Below are 23,574 nucleotides of genomic sequence, written 5' to 3'. Positions count from 1 at the left end.
TGTAAATAATCGAGCATGGACCAGAAAATCCAATGATTAACAGCATGGGCATCGATCTACGTAACTCAACTCAAATGAATTGAATTGGGAGTTCTAGGACTTTAGTCCTGTCCCACAACGAAGCACATCTGATATAGCTGGTCTCACCTTAGGCTAGTAAGCTTGTTGAAAATTGCCTCTGTTCACCCCAGCAGAAAATAGGTACCCGGTTGGATAAAGTCATGTGACCCTCTAGCGCTTAACAGGCACCTTGTGTTATCCGGTGTAACAATAACCAGACTGTTTGGGCGCTTCGAGCATGCATTCTGCATGGAGGGGTGTGGTCGTGGGGGTCGTAGGGGTGTGGGCTGTGGTGGTGTGGCGGATTTCACACATTGCAATCATGAGGGGAATCGAACGCTTGTGACGTGTGAACGTTTTGACCATACATAAGGCTACCCCACCGCCTTTTTAATAAGAAAGAAATTAGATGTCACACATACCATCAAGTATGTACGTACGTACGTACGTACGTACGTACGTACGTACGTATGTATGTATGTATGTATGTATGTATGTATGTATGTATGTACTTACGACAAGCACAATTTCTTCTGTAGACCAATTCTATCACGTAATATCCACAAGCTGATGTAATACAATTCATGGTGTAACGTGAGTATACTCAACAATTACGTGACAAGAACTGGAAAAAATAAACGTTTATTTCGACAGGCAAAATGCAAAAATAATGTCATGGTGTAATACTGAACGATATGAAACGAACAGATACGTTACAATTATAATTGTGAAGTATGAATGGCACGTAACATAAATGAGTTTCACACGTGCCAGGGATTCCCGTCTGGAGCCTCAAAGGATTCTTCGATACTAGTTCCTACCGCACATTTTCTGTCATTTAAAGTCACAAATGTTTATAGTTCTTTGAAAATACAATTTTATTAATGTTTTTATGTGAAATGCTCTTAAAGGATCATTTATTCCTTTGATAGACAATTACATATTTACAGGTGTTTTATTGTTCTTTGAAAATACAATTTTAATAATGTTTTCTTTTGTGAAATACTCTTAAAGGATCATTCATGTAACTGATAGACAATTACATATTTACAGGTGATTTAAGATGAAATGGCGAATGAATTTAGCTTTATGTCGCTCTCAGCAACATTCCAGCCATATGGCCTCGGTCTACAAAGAAATCTGGACAAGACAATCCAGTGATCAGCAGCATGAGCATCGATCTATACAAATGGGATACGACGATATGTGTCAACCCAGTCGGCGAGCCTGACCACCCTATCCCGTTAGTCGTTTCTTACGACAAGCACTGGTTACTGAAGACCAGTTCTAACTCGGATCTTCACAGGTAAACTTCTGATGAACATTGATGAGATAATTGTGTGTAGTTCAGTAGAAGATGTAAAAGCAGGCAACGCATTGTTTCTAGCATATTTCCAGTAAAGTGTGAGTATGGCTGGTGTATGGCAACGTAATAAAACAGGCAAATCTAGGATTCGAACCCAAGACAACTGGCACACCCATGGGATACAGCTGTGTAGAGACTCGACACTGCATATGCAGACTGACAGTGTCTGAATGGGTAACTCGGGTCACGCATAGTTTATCTTGAAAACAAATTTTGCCCTGAAAACTCATACCATAGTTCGCAGAGTGTTCCAGAACGTAAAGCCAGATTAATCTAATAACATATTTTCGGTATTGTTTGTTTCGATGGAATTTCGTTATTTTCATTTTGAAAAAATATGAAACGTGTCAAACGTTGGTGTATAACGCGTAATACAAAGAGAGATATCTCTAAGAGTTTATCAGTGATAGCTTGTGATTCGTGATGCAAGTGCATTTCGCAACCATCCACTAATGAAGTGTATCACGCGCTCACTCTTCAAAGTCAAATTTGAGATCGTTGCAGCCTAGACCGTCATACACTAAGCAGGGTCAGTGTTCCAGCGTTATGCCCATGTTTCAGTTATGCCCATGTTTCAGGCATAGTGGTTGACGCCTGTCGAGGCACCACGTACATTTGTGAGTAATGCTTATTATTGTTTTCTTTCATCTCCATGATCATTGTTGAATGTAAAACTTTCCATAGGTTGCCACAGTGACGGTGCACTACTGTGTCCATCTGACGTGTTCACGTGTTCACAGCCCAATGTACTTCAGTCGCTGTATGGTGACTTTCCTGTTGTCCATCTGACGCTTTCACAGGCTGAAATGGTGATCTTTATGTTAACATCTTGACATTTGTCTCAGATGTTCTATTCAGATGTACAACTCAACTGTCTGTCGCATGTTGAAACAGTGACCTGAAGTTCGCGTAAGCGTTCACAATCCGATGTACGTCTCCGAAGTTTTACTCAGGTGATGATCCTGACGTACCACTGACAGTTGCATATGGGGAAAGTGTTAGTTAACGCTCCTTGGGCGTTCACAATCCGATGTACTAATGCCTGTCACCAGTGGAAATGGTGACTTTTATAACCGGATTGAGGAAGTCATCTTTCTCGGTTGATTCCGTCGACATGGAGGTAGGCGCCCTTTCAGATAGCTGCTTGTTCCACTGCAATGCCCTGTTCATCGCGTCTGAAGTCGAGAAAATAAGTATCAAAAGTTTTACTGTATTTATTAAAGCACAAACCTTGGTACAACCAACACAATCACCACCGTTTAATAATTATGAAATAGAAATGCGTTTCACACATTGTACCCATGTGGGGAATCGAACCCAGGTCTTCGGCATGTCGACCAAACGCTTTAACCACTGCCCCATCGTATCCTTATGATCATGACACGACCGTGCCCGGCTGTGATGATACCACGTAGGTCAAAAACGCGGTATTGAGCGATGGTTTGTGAGACAATGAATTTTGTTAATGAATGATCTCACTGATTATTAGTCGTATGTTGGGGACCCACAATTTCGGCTAGGATATCATGCTGAACGCTTACTTCGCCCTGATATCTCCACAAATAATACAGATGGTGTCATGTTCGGATACTCACTCTCTTCTTGAACACTTCTATCCTTTCATGTTAAGATAACTACACTTTTCTGACATTTTCACTAACATAGGTAAGGTGCCGCTTTTGAGATACTTACCCTATTCTGATACATTCTCAAATAATCCAGTGATGACATGCTCAGATACTTACTCTGTTCTCATATCTTCTTCCAAAACACTTCCATAGTGTCATGTTCTAACATTTACTCTGTTCAAATATCTTCCAGAACACTTCCATAGTGTCATGTTCTAACATTTACTCTGCTCTGATATCTTCCTGAACACTTCCAAAGTGTCATGTTCTAACACTTACTCTGCTCTGATATCTTCCTGAACACTTCCATAGTGTCATGTTCTAACACTTACCCTGCTCTGATATCTTTCTGAACACTTCCATAGTGTCATGTGCTAACACTTACCCTGCTCTGATATCTTTCTGAACACTTCCATAGTGTCATGCTCTAACACTTACTCTGCTCTGATATCTTCCTGAACACTTCCACAGTGTCATGTTCTAACACTTACCCTGCTCTGATATCTTCCTGAACACTTCCATAGTGTCATGCTCTAACACTTACTCTGCTCTGATATCTTCCTGAACACTTCCACAGTGTCATGTTCTAACACTTACCCTGCTCTGATATCTTCCTGAACACTTCCATGGTGTCATGTTCTAACATTTACTCTGCTCTGATATCTTTCTGAACACTTCCATAGTGTCATGTTGTAACACTTACCCTGCTGTGATATCTTCCTGAACACTTCCATAGTGTCATGTTCTAACACTTACCCTGCTCTGATATCTTCCTGAGCACTTCCATGGTGTCATGTTCTAACATTTACCCTGCTCTGATATCTTTCTGAACACTTCCATGGTGTCATGTTCTAAAATTTACTCTGCTCTGATATCTTTCTGAACACTTCCATAGTGTCATGTTGTAACACTTACCCTGCTGTGATATCTTCCTGAACACTTCCACAGTGTCATGTTCTAACACTTACCCTGCTCTGATATCTTTCTGAACACTTCCATAGTGTCATGTTGTAACACTTACCCTGCTCTGATATCTTCCCGAACACTTCCATAGTGTCATGTTGTAACACTTACCCTGCTGTGATATCTTCCTGAACACTTCCATAGTGTCATGTGCTAACACTTACTCTGCTCTGATATCTTCCTGAACACTGCTATGGTGGCATTTTTCCGCTCCCTAGCCGTCAACTGTTTGGGTGAGGATAACGGCTGCCCGTAGGATAGTGATGGCTTCTGAGCAGTCAAGTCAACACTACACAAGATCCGAGACTTCTGTCTCTCTATTGTTTCACAGCCAGGTTCACCTGGAACCCTTTCAGTCACAGATGGGAGCGACCCTGACTTTGCCTTCACGTTGCTAACGACAACAGCGTCTTTCCGGCCATTACGTTTCCTCATTCCATAGGCCGTGTTGGGCGGAGCAGGAGGATCGAACCCGAACACTTGAGGCATAAGCATGTCTATGTTGACATAAATCTCCCTGTTTCTCACTGGGGACTTGCCCCGTACATTCAACTGTTCATTTTCAGATTTCTTCCACGCGTCTCTGTGGCGACCGTATGTGCCATATTGTGGGTCTGGAGAATGGGACCGAGTACTGTTGATTTCTGGAAGTTTATTCTGAGAGTTTCTGGTTATAAACGGTTTCTTTGCCTTCACCGACGGAATCATCTGGGGGTCGAAAGTTTTCGGTCTGTTAGTGTGAGTATTGCGGACACGATTTTCTCGAAACAACGAAAAAGAAGTTTTGAGGGACACAGGGCGACATGATGCTATCCAGTTTACAGTTTCCTCAGATGAAGCGGAGACCGGCGGTAGACGGTCGCGGTAAACAGCTTCCTGTAAAGCTCCAGAGTCACTGGACGTTGTCGTCGGAGTAGACGTGGTAGAGTCTGACCTGGACATCATGCAGGGAAGAATAAACCCTTCCTCCACACCCTTCACCATGAGGAGATAGGCTGCTGAGGCACTGTCTACCTTCCTCTCACTGACTGAGTAAAGCAGTTCCCTTTCATTAAATCCAAAGTACTGGGAGAGGTATCTGACGATGTTAGCATCTATCGGTTCTGGGTTGGCCTTGAGGACTTGGGGGTGCCGTGGAACGGGTGAGCGGCCATCTTGGGTGAGCCATGGATGTGTTAAAAGGCCGTCCATCGTTATCCTCTTGCTCTCGAAAGGTTCGAGCAGACGACACAGAAAGTCTTTGCAACCTGCACGAACACATTAATATGTTATGATCATGTCGGTAAAGTAGCACTGTTCTTACCCTTTGTGCAAATATCGATTAGCTTCGTCTGACTCTTGAAATACAATGAATTAGTTACTCAGCGTAGTGTACCTTAACACGTTACTGTCTACGACAGAGCAGGAGGTTGGGACTGGAACTATACTCACAGAATCATTGAAGATGAAAACGATACATACACTACGGTGCACGAAGGCGATCCAAGTCAGTGTTACAGCACACAGTTGCAAGTACATTTACAACAATAGACTAGCGTATCGTTTCTTCCTTTACACGCAAAATACGGTTCTTGGTTTATTTTAATAAGCTATAATATATACTGAAAGGGAGCCCAGTGTCTTTCTTCATTTTCAGACAGGCAAACGTTTCAGACATTCCACACTTCCTAGGGGTGTAATGCGTATATTTGTTGTATGTGAGATTTGATTTGCAAGTCGGTGTAACTGAACAGAAATGGTACAGATATTTACCCAATATCGCCATGAGGGAGAAACTTGGTGTCCTCGAACAAAAATCGGGAATGGCTACTTCAAGTATGGGGATATCTACGTTCATGTTTTTCAGACTTGGTGTCGTATATCGGTCTCTGAGCAAGTGTGAACATATTTTAACGTTTCTACATGCACGTGTCAGAGTATTCCAAAACAGAAATATTACTCATCAAACCCCCATTGTCTTTGTTCCGTCAAAAAGGCTACTACTGTAATTAGGAATGTGATATTACCCGGAGAGAGACCGTCTGGAGTCCGACTGCCTTGGATCATGTTGGCGTGGATCTGCTGCAGAGAGGTCGGGGAGTCTGACATGAACGGCAGTTTACCGCACAGCATGGTGTAGACACACACACCTCTGAAATAAGAGATAAAATGTGTCATACAGATACATTTGTACACTTTCTGGGTATATTACTGTAGGACGATATTGTTAAAATCGCACAATCAGAAGGTTCCTTCTTGCTTAACAACAGCAACCATTTACAAAACAACTTAAAACTGCCTGTTTGCAGCCAACCTTACCCTTTCAAAACTCGACCTTCGTTGACCTCAAGAGATACGTTTTTCTTGTGTTCTAAATATTTTGAGGTATGTGTGTAAGTGATGAATAATTATCGAAATAACCTATTTAACCGTTTATTGTAAACTCCAAATTTGAGGTATCATTCGCACAATGGATGTAGTAGGGGTGACAACAACCAGCATTATCTTGCCTCACACATAAATGTCGTGTTCTGATTGGCTGAGTGCTCCTCTCGTATTTTCAATGTACCCCTGTAACAAGCAGATAACATTTTATATGTACCCCGCTGGAAATGCCGGACTCACTTAGTACTTTATTGTTGTAATTCTTTAACTCGAATAACATTGAATCACGTATGATGTACAGAAATTACCGATTTTTTTGCGAAGGCAGATCGGTGGAAGGGAGATAACACTAATTTGTTTGTCTGCAAAATCTAGCGATGGCAACAAAACGTTTTGTGCTTAATAATTCAAAATTAACATTGGGGTGTTCGTTAAGATAAATACGTTGTTCACTGGTCCCTCGGGGCCAATATGTTATGTACATTAACCCATGTTCCCCTCGTGACCTGTAAACCGGCAACAGTGTAGATTGTATAAACTCACATGCTCCATATATCTGCAGCGGGGCCACCTTGCTTCCCCGTGAACATCTCGGGAGCGACGTAGGCCGGGGACATTCCCTGTCCTGGGTGGGAGGAACCGGGGCCGGGGTGGCTCCCCTGGCCAAAATCTGGGTCACACATTAGAAACAGTTTATCAAACTAACACTGTGTGTCTGTTTGCCAACTGGCATCCACGTGTCTAGTGACCATCATTGCCTAACCACGAAATATATTTTTGAGGTATTTTGTCGAGACAAAACGATGATCGTACTTTTCAAATACACAATGTTACAATTTACAGCGTATATTATGATTGTTATATTCGGAATGCATATGTATTGACGACATACCGCTTATTTTCAAGTTCAAATTCTTGTCCAGCAGGAAGTTGTCCAGTCGGAGATCTCTGGAACACAAACAACACAGAAGAAGGAACTGTCATGTTGTCCACAAGTTGGAGCGAGCTGCACACTTTATTTATCTAGAACAAGGTCACTCATGCGTAAGATGAATAAATGTATTGATATCGTGTATATCTGTGTGTATGCAAGCTTGAGGTGAAAAGAGGGTTGTGAGTGAGTGAAAGGTCTAATGGTAATCTATCGGCAATATTGCAGCTAAAAGTTCTATAAATAATTGAGACAGGACCAGATAACCCGATGACTGACATCATGATCATTAATCTATGCAAAAGGGGTACAGAGATATTCCAACAAAATCAACGAGGATGACCCCGCTTCCGTTCTTTCTGTTAGGCTAACTACAAACGCTGGTAGCTGAATAACGGCTTCTGAGGCTTTGTACATGTCTATACTTATGGCGGGTGGTCAAGCTCACTGACTTGGTTGATACATGTCAACCTTTCCTAATTGAGTAGATCGATGCTCATGCTGTCAGTCACTGGATTGCCTGGTCCAGACACGAGTTGTTACAGATCGCCGTCAAATAGCTGGAATACTTCTGACAGGGCGTTAAACAACAAACAAATGTTCTTACCTGTGGACAATGCCAGACACGTGCATATGATCCACTGCCGACACAAGTTGGGAGACGAACTTCCGGGCTTCGTTCTCATCAAGACATCGCCTATATTATATGAGGATGTCCTTTTGATTGATGCATATGTCACGCATATTCACATGGACACTTAGACCAGAGAGCGTTTGCACGACCCTAGAGGAATTCAGGTCATCACTACCCCCAACACAATGAGCGAACAGAATAATAAACATATTTGCTTCATTAAAATGATTTTCCCTCATAAGAGTTAGTGAACTGGATTTCTGGCCACTTTTAATAGTAGTTATACCACGGCATGTCAGCTTAATGTCGGAACATTTACCCATTTGCTGGGTAAGGCATGTTCCTAAACCCAGCTACATCATCAGGGCTATCTGGGATCGTGGTGTGAACAAGGATACAGCTCTGCACAGCTAATTGCGGTGCCTCAGCCAAAGAGTACATCTTTGCGCAAGCCATATGGTGGTGCGAGAGCCCTGTGATTAAAGCGTTAGCTCATGAAGTTGAATGTATAGGTCCGATTCCACAACTGTGACACTATTCGACAGTTCATAAACGTGGAAAGCACCTTATTCACTCACGTCATGCCGCAAAATATATGTAAATAAAAAATATGTGCAAATTATATAAGTGCAATACATCGAGCATAGCTGAAGAGACGGGTTGATGTCGCACCTGTGAGCCAGGTATTGACAGAAATGCCCCTTTTGGGCCAACTCGAGAACCAGGTAGTAACTGTTCGGTGTCTCCATGGCCTCGTACAGACGGATGATGTTTGGATGGTGGACATATTGAGACAGAAGTGCCTGCCGCCGGAAGTGACGTCGTGCACCCTCTTTCTGGACCAACAGCTTCTTTGGTATAGCCTTTACTGCCACCTGGAAACAAGTCAAAACATAGATTACAGAACAGTCTCCTTTCCTGTTGACTGGGTTCCGTCCTATTGCGCAACTTGGTGCGATAACCAGTCCAGATTTTTTAGATTACTTACTTACATTTAACTGCAACACTACGCTCCTTCTAATCCTTACAACACGTCGTCCAGCGTGCTCAGCTCTAGCAGACGGAAACTAGTGGAAATTTCAAACCAAGGCTCTGCTACTAGAAACGTTTGGCAGTCTGGTACGGAACTGATACCATATCAATCTTATTGTGCGTTATAGGACTACACCGAATAAGCGCAAGGAACACACAACAGGTGTAACCAGTGAGCCAGATGAATCATTTTAACACATCAAAGTTGTCAGTCTGTGATTTCTTATTTAAGGTATAAACCTAAGAGCCTAAACCTCTCCGTAAAAGATAGAAATACGGTGTTGAGAAATACGGTTTAAAATTAAACTTCATTTGTAAATATCATTTTCGTATTAAACAAGGAATTGGAATTAAGATTGAGCATAACCAGAGTTGTTTGTGATGTCTATTTTCATTTTCACAGGAGAAACTTCGGATAGGTTGAAAACTAGACCAGGTTAATGAGACCCATGTTTCAGTGTGAAAGAACGATTTGAATAAAGTCCGATAACATACCTGCTACGTTAATACGCTTTTTGTAGGGTTCTGTGGGCTAACACTGGAGTGTAAAAGGTCCATGGAAAGTCGGGTGTAAAAAGTCTGTGCACACACACACACACATACACACACTCCCTCATCTTTTCTCAATAGTGAGCACCACGCCCTTTCTCAAAAAGCTATATTCACCGCTGCAGAAGTAGTAGGGATAGTCACCTGTATTTCTGTGGACATTAATCACTGTTCTACCGCTATAGTTTGTAATATATAGCAATAATGATGTTCCTTTTTAAACAGCAAACTGACGACACCACTGGAGACTAATTTAGATTTGAGCCGTAGCTGTATACACATACACATCGCTGTCTCTACCACAGTCTAGAACACCGGTAACATGTTTTCCCTTACTACGTTTTGCATGTATTGCTATCTTTGCAACTGCTAATTAATACAAACTTGATGCGACACTAAACTGCTGAGAATGATTACATATTTAGGCAAGACCAATTTTATTTCTTGTTTTATGGATTTTTGCCCTCTGAAAACCTAAAGGCAGGCGGGGAAAAATAGATACATAAAATTTCAAATAAAAGTAATATTCCTTCTAAATACTCAATGTAACTTCACTTTTGGCAATTTATGAAGCGAATATGGGTAAAGGAAACAAGCTAAAAAGTATTTTCTTGTGAGTTTTCATTTGTAGCCGATAAAAACATTAGGATTTGTAGCCGATAAAAACATTAGGATTATATGTTTTGAGCGGATCCGTAAAGCAAGAAATAAACTTGGTCAAATACTTCATTATTGCCCAGGATGAATATAGATGGCAAAGAGTATAGCAGGTGCAAGTTGATGTACATATAACATGATTAACCCCGACTGGAATACCCTTCTCCAACCCAGCCCTTTCTCCTTTCTATGTATGTTTGTATAGAAATACTGTGTGTGTGTGTGTGTGTGTGTGTGTGTGTGTGTGTGTGTGTGTGTGTGTGTGTGTGTGTGTGTGTGTGTGTGTGTGTGTGTGTGTGTGTGTGTGTGTGTGTGTGTTGGTCTTGGTGGACACATGTCATCGTATCCCAGTTGCGTAAGTCGATGCTCATTCACAGACTTCCGTCATATAGCTGGAATTTCGCTGAATGTGGCGTTACACAACAAACAAATCCCATTGTAACGGAAAAAGAATCCACGTGCTATGGAACTGTGAAATCCTAGAAAGAACATTTTGTCGCGTTGTCGCCATTCAAAAAAAAAGGTGATCGCCGCTATATTGCTGAGGGACGGTCAAACATGAAACCAACCTATCTATTACTTCCTGTACACACATAGGACATTGGTCATACACAGGCGGCCTGTGTCGATCTACCAGTAATAATACCTCTCTACAAATGGAAGAAAAGCAACAAAGAAAATAGTATGGGATTACCCCCTAGGACGGACCCCGTAGGGTGGCGAGATTTTACCACTTTTGGTCATTTCCAAACCTTATCAATCATTACTTTCATAAGCACCGACAGGCTTTTATATTGAGAAAGCGCCCAGCTTGGTTTACACAAATCCCAGACACTATTTCCCCGTGAGTCTTAGCACGCAGGTCGTTATTACAGCTTTCCCATTCGTTAAGTGTTGAGTATGTAATGTGACCCCACCCCAGTGTCGTAGCTGTCAGAATTGTATTGAAACTGTTGAGAATAACCTGTCTAGAATAGACTTTCAGTGAAAGTGTCATAGCAGGGTGTCGATGTGAGGCTGCATAAATAAACACAGTTGGTTTATTTCTAATTTACAAGGAACCTCAAACATCCGAGTCCAAGGCGACAAAGCACAGTGTCGCTCTGATTTGTCAGGTTGCCCCAAAGCATTGACCGGGTTGTATGGTTAAGAAACTGTTACAACGTTTCACTATCACCGCCTCTGGCTTGTTAAATGAGGGTCATTCGTCGACTGTATTTATATGCACAGTAAAAACTGTATACAATGTGTATTTATAGTGAGTGAGTTTTATGCCGCTTTTAGCAATATTCCAGCAACATCACGCCAGAAACGGGTTTCACTCATTGTAACCATGTGGGGAATCGAACGCGGATCTGTGACGTGACGAGCGAAGCATTCAGCTACAAGTCTACTGCGCCACCGTACGTATCATACAGAATACCTGTCTGTGAGACATACCGATTCCTCAGTCTAAACAGCTGTCTCAGTCTAGAGAACGCTTTGACCATCAGACTACCCAAGGTATTAACACAAAACGTCGTAAGATTTTTCAGTTGGATATAATGTACGGGATATTTTCTTGCATATTTTCCAAATATAACCGGTGCGGGTTATTTTTTTCACTTACATCAATGTATCCTTCTTAATATTCAGAATCATTTCCACTGACAAACGTTACCTTAGACACCGACGATATTAATAATATACCTGTTAGAGGCTAGAACAGACCACTAAAAACACAGGAACCAGAGGAGTCTATAATGTATTTGGGATGTTTTCAAGCGTTTGTCGCCACGGCCCCCGAGCCGGCATCATGCAAGATATCCGTCATTTGCGGCAGATAGGGAACCGGTTAAAAATCTGGGTGCCGACACTGGCAGTTTGACTGTTTGGCCGCACCGCAAGCCCCATTTCAAACGTGCCCTCTATTTCCAAACAAGCCGGCAATCCTGCAACCAGCAGGAAGGTTTCTGTTAGAGCGGTATTATGTGAAACGTAACGGTCGAAGGCAATATACATAGGTCATGCAGGTAGGTAGGTAGGTAGGTAGGTAGGTTACCCTTCGCTGTGAAAAGTTTGCACCTTTCATTGACTGAATTTGAGTGCACTGCATGCACTACCGAGTACACAATACTTTAAACATCTGGTGTCATTGAAACACGTGAACACTGCATACCACAATGGATCTACCTGTTTGAGGCTGCTATAGAATCTGCACGGCCAACACAAGAGATGTCTGTGCAATGTGAGACCTTAGTCGGGTACCTCGGTTCGGGGTATTAGTTCTTCTGAGTGAGTGAATACGGTTTCACGCCGCATTTAGCAATACTCCAGCGGCGGCGGGACACCATAATGGATTTCACCCATCTATCCATTGTGAACAATCAAAACCGTGACCCGGAAACGCATTAACCATTAGGCCACCTAAGTGTCCCATCCTGCTGAATAGACGCGTATATGGGATGGACTGATCAATACTGCCATCTGCGAGCATGGTGTAGATAATGCTACAATAACAGCATCCAAACCTCAGGGCAAGCATAATGAGAAAAATATACACTCGGAAAACAATGTGTAACGTCATTCTGATTTCGCCCGCCAACTGAACGGAAGATTTCAGAGAAGACAGTAATTGATTGTGACAAATAGGTCATGATTTGCCCCTTAAAGTATTTCACAAACTGGACGCACGAGTCTGACAAGGAAGCTGACAGGGAAAAGTGACCAGTAACCATAAAGACAACGTCTACTATAAATCCTCCAAAGTCAGGTCGAAAATCATTTGAAAGATTTTTCTGTCTTTTGGTTTTATATTTTGTTTTTAGTGTGTGTGCGTGCGTGCGTGCGTGCGTGCGTGCGTGCGTGCGTGCGTGCGTGCGTACGTGTGTGTGTGTGTGTGCAAAGTAGGGATTTCGTTTTACTCCGCTTTTAGCAATATACCAACAATATCACGGCGGGGGACACCAGAAATGGGCTTCACCCCCTGTGCCCACGTGGGAATCGTACCCGGTTGACGACTGAACGCTTTACGTTCTAGAACAGTTACTGAGAGCAACATGTGAATATTCCGGGGTGGAGCAGGTCTTCAGCAACCCACGCTTGTCAAAAGGCGACTATGCTTGTCATAACAGGCGACTAACGGGATCGGGTGGTCACTGGTTGACCTGGTTGACACATGTCATCTGTCCCCATTTGCTCAGATAGATGCTCATATTGTTGGTCATTGGATTGTCTGGTCCAGACTTGATTATTTACAGACCGCCGCCATATAGCTGGAAGATAGCTGTGTGACGTAAAACTAAACTCACTCGCTCACTGAGAGCATGTAAAGGTGTTTGACGGACCATCCCTCCTATACTGAGGAAATATATCACATTTCACATTCTTTGACTGACGAATGGTAAAAATAATCAAATCATCTATTAAACGACTACTTTTTGCATTGTGTCTAGCCAAAAATCAAAGCAGTACAACTAATGTTATTTTGCACTTTCTTCATATACCACCGTTGGTAGGTTCTGAGAATAAATACACTGTTTGTACATTATAGAGGGGCACGTTGCAGGGAAATGAATATGTTGTGATGCAACCATGGAGCTACACATTATATTGCCCATCTGTTTGATAATTGTCCTCCAAGGAGAGCGACAAGAGTATTTTAACAATAGTACTCACTATTGAAAAGAGCTAGTCTTATGGAAATAGCATCAAAGCTCTGGAAACGTTTCCATTAAAGTATTTGATTTCAAAGCCGCGTCTAATATCACATTACAGCTCAGGTAGTATTTACATAGCATTGAGCCCTTTCGAGCTCATAATTGTGAAGAGAATAGCATCAGCAGGTAAACACGGCTCCCTCGTTACCCTTGTTTGAACAGTTTCTTGATAGCTCTCCACAGACATGCATATTGTTGGCAACGAGGTATTAAGATCTGCACTTAAGGCCAAATTTAGATGCGGCTGGTTTTGCATATTGTAAGTCATCTTAAATTCAGCCAACGCCACTTCAACGGTTTGATTGTTAGATCCTGGTATCCTGAACGAATCTTCAGTTTGATTTCGATAAGAGATAGCCTTTACAATAGCAAACTGAGGGACGAATAAGAGAGTATATTTGTGATCTCGGTAATTTGATATAATTTAACGAGTGGAGCTGATTACAAAAGTGGACTTCTACATTTTTGATGAAGTACGAGTTGTGTGCAGCGTGTCCTGTCAGTGGAGATGCACGATACAATCTAATTGATCGCTGTACACAATTACATCTTCAGACTCGCTCGTTTTCCACGACAAAGACTTGAGACGCACAAATGGTTACAAACTGTTTTGAAAAGAATATTTCCTGCAGTGCAAAATAATTACTAAATAACTTTTTGCTTTAAATATTCGTAAAAAGAAGACTAGGTTTCCAAACGCCCTTATCACCAGACTGAGTGACTTGTCTTTATGCCGTATTCAGCAATATTAAACTATTTGGTGGCGGTCTGGAAATAATCGAGTCTGGATCAAGCCAGTGATCAGCAACATGAGCATCGATCTACGCAATTGGGATAAGATAACATGTGTCAACCAAGTAAGCTAGCCTGACCACCCGATCCCGTCAGTCGCTGCTTACGACATGCATGGGCTACTGTAGAGAAATTCTAACCCGGCTCTTCACGTGTATCTTATCACAAGACAAATTGTTATCATATGTTCACACACGTTTGTTCAGATCAATGCACATGCAGTAGCAGTAGCAACACTGGGATTGAGTTGGTAAGCGAGTGAGTTGGTGAGTAACTGTGAATGTATTGACTATACTCTACTCGTATCATGGTGTCGTCTTAATGTGCAAAGACGCAAGACGCACTTGTACCACTTTGATGAAACAGATCAACCCGGGTATGGTGCTGACAAAAACAGAAACGTAATCGGGGAGAACCGGGATTCGAACCCATGACAACAGGATTCTCGTATGTCCACGGGGCAGAGCATAGCACAAGCAAACGAGGCGGCTTAGACAACAGGGTAACCAGGTCCCCGAGTTGTACTATAACTTCATATTCGACTGGTAGCCTAGTGGTTAAAGAGTTCGATCGTCACGGCCCAGGTTCGATTCCAGACATGGAAACAATGCATTTAGCACATTATGGTGTTGGAATATCGGAATATTGCTAAAAGCGTCGTAAAACCTTACTCCCTCCCTCTATAATTGACAGTACAGGTATTGCCAACAGTGGGTGAGTGAGTTTAGTTTTACGTCGCACTCAGCAATGTTCCAGCCATATGGTGGCGGTCTGTAAATAATCGAGTCTGGACCAGACAATCCAGTGATCAACAATATGAGCATCGATCTGCGCAATTGGGAACCGATAACATGTGTCAACCAAGTCAGCTAGCCTGACCACCCGATCCCGTTGGTCGCCTCTTACGACAAGCAAAGTCGCCTTTTATGGCAAGCATGGGTTGCTGAAGGCCTTTTCTAGCCCGGGACCTTCACGGGTCTATTGCCAACAGAATGTTACAGTACTAATGCACTACTGACTGTTACTACAATACTTTCAATTTCGTCAGTGTACAATAGTACAAGAAGTTAGCTTTGCAATGCAAACATGACCCATTGAGTGTGTGATCGGCTTTAATCTCCAACATGGTATCAAGCCATTGATAACACACTAACCTAATTAGTCTGAATGTTGGCGGTAGCATAAATCACCTACTATGGAATAATCAGCACACTGGCCTTTCTGACGTGACAATTAATCGGGTGGACAAGGGACCAATACCGAGATCAAAGGAAATTACAACAGGTGCGGGGTTCGAGGGTTAAGGGAGATGCAGGAAAATGCAAATGGGGCATCGAGAAAGATTAACCAAGGCGAATTGTTAGAAATGACTGAGTGAGGGAGTTTGGGTTTGATGCCACTTTGAACAAGCTTTCATCTGTTGCGGGAACCCTCAGTAATGCAGATATTGAATGTGACCATACACGCACCGTGTAAACGTAGTGCAAGTGGTGTGATTAGGGATAACAAGTCCGGTGTTCGAACCCACAATCTTATGGTGCTTACACACTTGGCCATGCATATTTTTATCCAGTCTGGTTTACAGTTTTAAGGAAATTAACCATCGATTGTTGACGTCGATTCAGCTACATTCCAGCTTATGGCGGTGGTCTGTAAATAATCCAGTCTGACTCAGACAATTTAGTGATCGACGGCATGAACATCAATCTAATCAGTTGGGATACAATGACGGTGTCACCCGATCCCGTTAGTCGCCTCTTACGACCAACATGGGTTGTTGACGTACCGTTTGAAACGGGATCTTCACGGGTTTGTAGTAGAGGCCCCAACAGACAGAAGTTGCGTCCTAGGTTTTCTAATTGGGAAAGAGAGTAACATATTGTTACGACAATCTGTTTTCTGTAATTTGTACTGATTAAGTGATAGTTATTATTTGGGTCACGGTGTTTGGAGTTTTCAGTGATAGTTATTATGGGTCACATTTCGTATCACAGTAACGGTGTTTTAACGGCACGCCTTTAAGGTAGCGTTTTAGAGTTGCCTCCCGTTGGTGTGTAAACACCGCGAGTCAGACCGCGAAAGTTCCATATTCGCTGGAATGTTCAAGACTGTGTGTATATATATAAGGCTGGTTGTTGTGTTGATGATACAGACACAGACAGACACAGACAGACACACACACACACATACGGACTTTACATGGATTTACTGGATTTCTCAACATTCGGCCTTTTTCACATCTATCTATCTTCGTCTAATTGTCAACATTGACCTACATCCAACATCGCGGTGTTACTTTCAGTATAGCTGTTTCTCAGTCTCAAACCAAGTCGCCTCCCTTTGGTGATTTGATATTATATTAATGACCCATTACTTTAGATTTTACTCAGCTGCATTTTGCTAGAAACCTCTATTGTGAATCTTTGTATCTTGCTCCTTGGCCAATGCATAATATTGAGAAGTTGTGAGTGTCATATTTTGCTGGTTCTTAAGGGATTTCTTACACCCTTTGTCACGGCAAATTATTCACCGTAATAATATTTCCATGCCATTCTGTCTTAACGTCATATTTTAGAAGTAGTATCAATATTAGTGTAGTTGTAGTGTAGCTCTTGCACTGCGATATTTCGGCGCTGATGTTTGTACCTTTGTCACAGGTCCCAGGGTTTCAAAATTTTAAAATATGGCATAGTGATTCATGAAGGTTCCAGCATCTGTTCTGAAAGTCTTATTGAGAGATCGATGACGTTGTAATTCCCATGTCAACCATCTTCACCACTTAAACTCGTCTGAATTCCATGCCCGTTTCATAGAATGCGCATGTTGCACCCTGCCAAATTTGTATTTCCTAGTTCAGACAACTACAGACAAGACAGGCCACCTACAGTAGTTGCAAAGATACACAGCGTTCACTACCATGAACATGTTAGTATCTTAGCTACACAATATGAATACTAGAATGGACATTGGGACAAGGAACATTGTCCCGTTGTCGCATTTCGGTTAGTTGTGACACATTTTGCTTGTTTTTGTAGGGGCGACAACGTGACAATGTCCCTTCTAGGATTCCATAGCACATAGATGCAGTTTCCATTACAATGTGTTTTATTTGTTGTTTAACGCCGCACTCTGCGATATTCCAGCTATATGTAAATAATCGAGTCTGGACTAGACAATTTAGTGAACAACAGCATGAACATCGATCAGCGCATTTGTGAACCGATGACATTTGTCCACCAAGTCAGCGAGCCTGACCAGACAAGCATGGTTTGCTGAAGTCCAGTTCTAACCCTGATGGTCTAGGGTTTGTTACGATGGGGGCATGTGTGCCAATGTTACTACCAAGCAGCGTGGAAGATTATACATTTCTACACCTTAATTAAAGAACACAAAACATTTCAGCATCGTAATTGAAAATTAATGACATAGCAAGCAATGTTAATTAAACTTAGCAGTTGCATCGTACTAAAAGTATATATGGATAAAAGATACATAACCAATTACAAGAACGACCAAATCGTAATTATAAACATGCTGGCGGAACCTTCCCTCGCCTAATACAATATTTATAACCTCTCCAGTTTGGGTAGACGATTTAACGTAAACGACTACAGGGATAAGAACAGTCATAAAGTGTGTGCTACACGCACTTAGTTGCTTCTGATCTATCATTTAACAGTTCACATACTGGTAGCCAGGTGGGACAAATTAGCACTGTTGCCATAGGAACACAAACAATAGGGTACTTACAGCACGTACGGACAGTGCGTCTACCTGAAGCATCATGAGTGGGAAAATCAGAATGGGAAGAAAATATGTGGCTAACTTTTGGACAGGGTGAAAGTTTGTGTGTCATCGCTGTAAGTCGTTTATGTATCGAATCGAAACAATGGATATATTTTCGCCAGAATTCAATGCTGTTTTAACACTAAATATAAACGTCAGTGACCATCTATGAGTGTATACAGCGTCCATGCTGTAGGTGCGGTGAACCGGGTAATTACGGTACAGTAATTTCCAGCTTTGTCAAACAGCAAGACGTTTGGTAGAAGCAGATATGTGTCAATATAGGTACATATTTATAATATAAATCGAAAGCCATAAAAACTTCGATAGGATATCGAACATATGCAGGAAATGTCTGGTGACAAGACATTACTTTGTTACACCCACTTCTCTCTGTGTAACTGCTAACATTTACTTTGTTTAGTTTTGGATTCATATTCCAGTATTTCGTACTTCAGTGTACAGTCAGGTGTTGTTCAACGCAAAAACAATGATCCCCTTACATGACGAAGGTTTGTAAATATTTGAATCTTGACCATAACATTAAGTGCTTGATCTCCAGAGCACCGATCAACATCATTGGGACCAGATATGAATAGTGGATATACTAATTCACCCATCAGCCATTTGGGTGCATATTTATGTTATGTATATGTTCCTATGTTTAATTTGCAGTCGTTAGCACCACCGTTGGTGCTTAACAAGAATAACACACACTCAAACAAGTCACTAGCTCTATCGATAAGTTATGTCGCTTTGTATGTCAAATATTGGTTTTAATTAACCTATTCCAACACACCATTTGACTTTGCCATCTTGATGTTCTAGGTCCCGACCCCCCCAAACGCTCGTAGCCCTAAGACACTGGTTAGCCTATGATAGATAATTGAGTTACTACAAGTCTTAATCTTTTGTGGATCAGGACCGTGATATTTATTTACCAAGGTTCTAATTTCAGGAATGATTTGTTCAAATGATTTATCAGATATTTGATATGACCTTTGATTGCGATAAAATTATAAAATAACACTTTACTGATCTGCTATATACCTAAAACGCCCCAAAGTATGCACCAGCTTACTTTACGAACGTTTCCTTCGTATTATCTCCGATACCAACGACTTCTATAGTCAGTCAACTTCTCAAAGACCCACTTAACAATGATTTACCCTTTATTGGACTAGGGTCAATCGCTGGGCTAATGTCAAGTCAGCAATAAACGCGAGAGAGGCAATCGAATTTAGGACCTGGAACAGTTATTGCGTAAAAATCTTGCACTGACAACTTACAAGAGCTACTTGCGCAAGGTCAGTGGTGGGAACAGTTTTTACTGTGGCTATTAATGGTGTTAGTAAAGTCGTAAATCATCTTAAAGTGTACATTCAGCCTTCAATAGGGAGAAAGAACAGTAAATAACAGTCTAGAACAAATAGTCAGGGGATATCACGTAATATTGCACGACGGGAATACGTTGAGATACCACCCTCAACCCTTCACGTTAACTGAATGATAAATATATATACTTCAAATATTGTATCTGTATTCGGAGATATTTTGTAAAAGTTTGATTATTTTACGATGAATGTTAATTCAGTTTCTAAAACAAACCGTTTACCTTAAGTATCATTCCGGAAACCAAACCCTAGCGAATATTAGTGAATTGACGTTGCAAACAAGGCGATATTGACATCATAAAGTGCCCTGTATGAGTGAGTGAATTTAGGTTTACGTCACACTCAGCAATATTCCATCTATGTAGGACAATCCAGTGATTAACAGCATGGGCATCGACATACCGAAACATGAGTTTGAGTGAGTGAATGGTTTAGTTAGTTGAGTTTCACGCCGCTGTAGCAATATTCCAGCAACATCACGGCGGGAAACACCAGAAATGAGTTTCAAACATTGTACCCATGTGAGGAATCGAACCCGGAATCTTCGAGATGAGTGAACGCTTTAACCACATAAGCACCCCGACGACTCTCGAATAGATGGACTATGCGGAGTTTAAGCATCACCTGACGATACAATAACTTACATTCACCATATTCAAAGTGAAATAATTGAAATACCAAAGTATATACAGACAAGGGGAATGTTTTGTCCAAACGATTTCTACACAGTCGTTCTGCTGCTGTAAGTATTAATATCAAACCGCTGTCAACTTGTGAAAAAACGATCTTAATATACTACCATGCTATCAGAGTTCAAACAATATATTAAACCGTTCCTATTTATCTAAGAGCACTGGATTAATCCACCCATGCTATCTTACAAAACTAATCGTGCTGTCATATCAGTTAAAGACAAGTTGTAACATACTCATGTAACAGTGAGCGCGCTGTGCATATCGGTCGTGCATGTCCCTGTACAGCCGAGGCACCTGAGTTATCCATTATTTCACCTGTACACAGCATAATTACAGGCCGTGGGTATATGCTCCTTTGAGTTCAACAATACAAATCGAATTGTGTTACTAACAGGGTATGATTGTTCGCGGAAATTGACAATCGACAATAGAATTACATGGTCATTTACATTGAACCCTACCAATTACAAGTGGACCAAATCGAAAGATTCTCCGCGGGCGAAAGAAATCAAACCATTCTAAACGCTAGTTGGCTTCACATTACATTTCACTTCAATAGGGGGCTACGTCTTCTCAACATATGTGAGTGTTATGCACGGTTTGTGTCTACAGGTATGTGTGTTTCTTCTGAGTGCAATTTGGGGCGGTAGGATAGCTTAGTTGTTAAAGCGTTCGCTAAGACCCAGGTTCAGTTCCCAACGTCCGATGTGTGATATTGCTAAAAGTGGCGTATAGCTATACTCAGTAACTAAGAGTAAATGTGCCCTACGTTAAGATTAAAAGAACAGGTGGCATGATATAAACATATTGCATGCATCTGACAAGACAATCAGTATTCTCGTATTATTCCACACTGAAAAAGTTCCGTTTTAGAAGTTATTTCACAATTGACGTGTATTTCTTACCTGAGTGTTTTTTCAGTGAATTTCGATCTTTCATTGAAAATGAGGTTTTTGTTCCATGAACGTGACTCAGAAATGCCAAGATAGGATGGAATGTATACCTAACCGGTACAACAACATACAACAATAATACAATACAATACAACAACATTCCTTTCTCTCATACCATAAAGTACATGCCCATCGGTGGCATTTTGAATTCATTTGAAAGCACCTTATTTAATTCTTCGATAATATATAATTATGTTATTTTGTCAAAGCAGCACTCAGCGATATTTCAACTCTATTCCGGCGGTGTATACCACACACACACACGCACACACACTCCACTAATTTTAAACTAGACGATCCAGTGATTGAGATCATGAGCACTGATCCACACTAGGAGATTCAATGACGTATAATCAAACATATGCTGTTGGGGAGCTAGATAATTATACCTGGATTTCCAAAGGTTACATTTACTATATCTAGCTAAGCATCTAACTTTGACAATCACTCAATCCAGGGTTCATCTTACGAAAATACCTATATACTGGGGAGAGTACATAGCAAGCACAACCAGGTACCAAAGAGCAAGTGGATATACACCTTAAAAAGAAAATGCATGTCGACGTGACACAATGAAAGGGACATGGCTTAAAGCTTAGTAAATACCTTTTCGTGTGCAATGTTGTGGGTTCCGAGCCTGACTGTCGTGTACCGCCCTTCTCCGATCTTTCTCCCGAGGACATAATGGCCCACCTTCTTCTTCCTCTCACCCCCGGGACTCCCGTCCTCACCCTCCTGGGAGTCCGCCATGCCTCGCCCAATCCTCAGCTGTCTTCTTGCCGAGTGTTCAGTGTTCAATATCCTCTCATAGCCAGGCTTAACAGTGAAGTCGTATTATTCATGTCGATAATCTCCTCCGTGTATTCAAAAGCTAAACAGTCTTTTGATGCGGGCATTTCTTCTGTCACTGACAGGTACAGTTCACGGAAGGTATGTTACACTTTGGTACAGTATTTTCAACAGGGGACGAATGTACACTGTGCAGTTGTTTGTGAACTGCTCTACCTTTGTGGAGGCACAACCAACTTCAATAGAATAACCCTTGGTGTTGTACCTTGCCATTTAATCACAGTCAGGATTAAAAGCCACTCCAAAAGCATGTAACCTCGATTCTCTTCAGAACACACGAAAATTTATCGCCTGTCCAATTTGAAGGATTAACATTATACCTCGAAGGTTAACTTTACTGTCATGGCAGGTGCCCGGGTTTACTAAAGGCCACAAATCTGACATCAAGTGCCATGTCACGTTGACAGCTCTTGAAAATATGTATCTTTATAATATTACGCACAAAAGCAATTTTAAAATGATCTATGAAAACAACATTCACATCAAATATAGTTAAGTTTAACTATACATTCACTGTTATAGTTTCACATAATAAAAATACCGTTAGTCCAGTACATGTATTTGAAGTAGTTTCGTGTTGCTAAAAATGGGTTGCTCTATACATGTCTAAATGTCTCCATACACCCAGGTTGTTGCACTGTCAATTCCCTTCAATGGTGTCTATAAATGAACAAGATCTCCACAGTAGTGCACCATAATAATATCATAATAATAACATACATGCATTTAAAATGACTTAGAATCAATAAAGTTTCCAAAGTAAATGACAAAAGCTTGTGTCGAAAAGCATCCCATTCGAATCTAAGTAAAATATAAACAATGGTCTGTCTTAACTCACTGACTCGCTGTTGTGTTTCTTCCGCCCCATGTTTGTTAAACGATCACTTCAAACATTTCCTTTCCGTGGCTAGATACAATAAAATGACTGTATCATTCTAGCGTTGCGATGGCCCATTAGACACCACCTCCTAGGGGCGGGGTCAATTGCTAACCTATCGACTTGTCTCCTTCACCATCTCATCTCGTCTGCTGGCATTGCTCGAGCAGACGATAGGAAGACCTGCCGGGAATAGGTCGTGGAAGTTCGTTCGGCATGTCGTAAAATATTGATACGTTTATCGAACACAGCAAACGTCCGTCGTGTCCTCCACAAACATCTAGCTGAATGTGTTGGCTGTTCATGGGCCAGTCCGTTAATTAAAGGACGGCTGTTTTCATAACCG

At 41.6% G+C, this 23,574-nt stretch overlaps 1 protein-coding gene across 1 annotated transcript; it reads right to left on the bottom strand.

Moving 5' to 3' along the window:
• Window positions 1-685: 685 nt before the first annotated feature.
• LOC137287345 (5'-AMP-activated protein kinase catalytic subunit alpha-2-like) lies at window positions 686-23,229 on the bottom strand. The gene is made up of 8 exons (XM_067819598.1): window positions 22,109-23,229; window positions 8,619-8,821; window positions 7,920-8,009; window positions 7,274-7,329; window positions 6,925-7,051; window positions 6,024-6,148; window positions 4,182-5,264; window positions 686-2,601 (listed from the first exon to the last, which is right to left on the bottom strand). The coding sequence occupies exons 1-8, from the start codon at window positions 22,250-22,252 to the stop codon at window positions 2,462-2,464; spliced, it is 1,968 nt and encodes a 655-aa protein (XP_067675699.1). The 5' UTR covers window positions 22,253-23,229; the 3' UTR covers window positions 686-2,461.
• Window positions 23,230-23,574: the final 345 nt, after the last annotated feature.

This window comes from Haliotis asinina, chromosome 6, assembly GCF_037392515.1.
Source record: "Haliotis asinina isolate JCU_RB_2024 chromosome 6, JCU_Hal_asi_v2, whole genome shotgun sequence".
NCBI lineage: Eukaryota > Metazoa > Mollusca > Gastropoda > Lepetellida > Haliotidae > Haliotis > Haliotis asinina.
The sequence above is the reverse complement of the archived record's forward strand: the minus strand, read 5'-3'. Positions and strand labels throughout refer to the sequence as shown.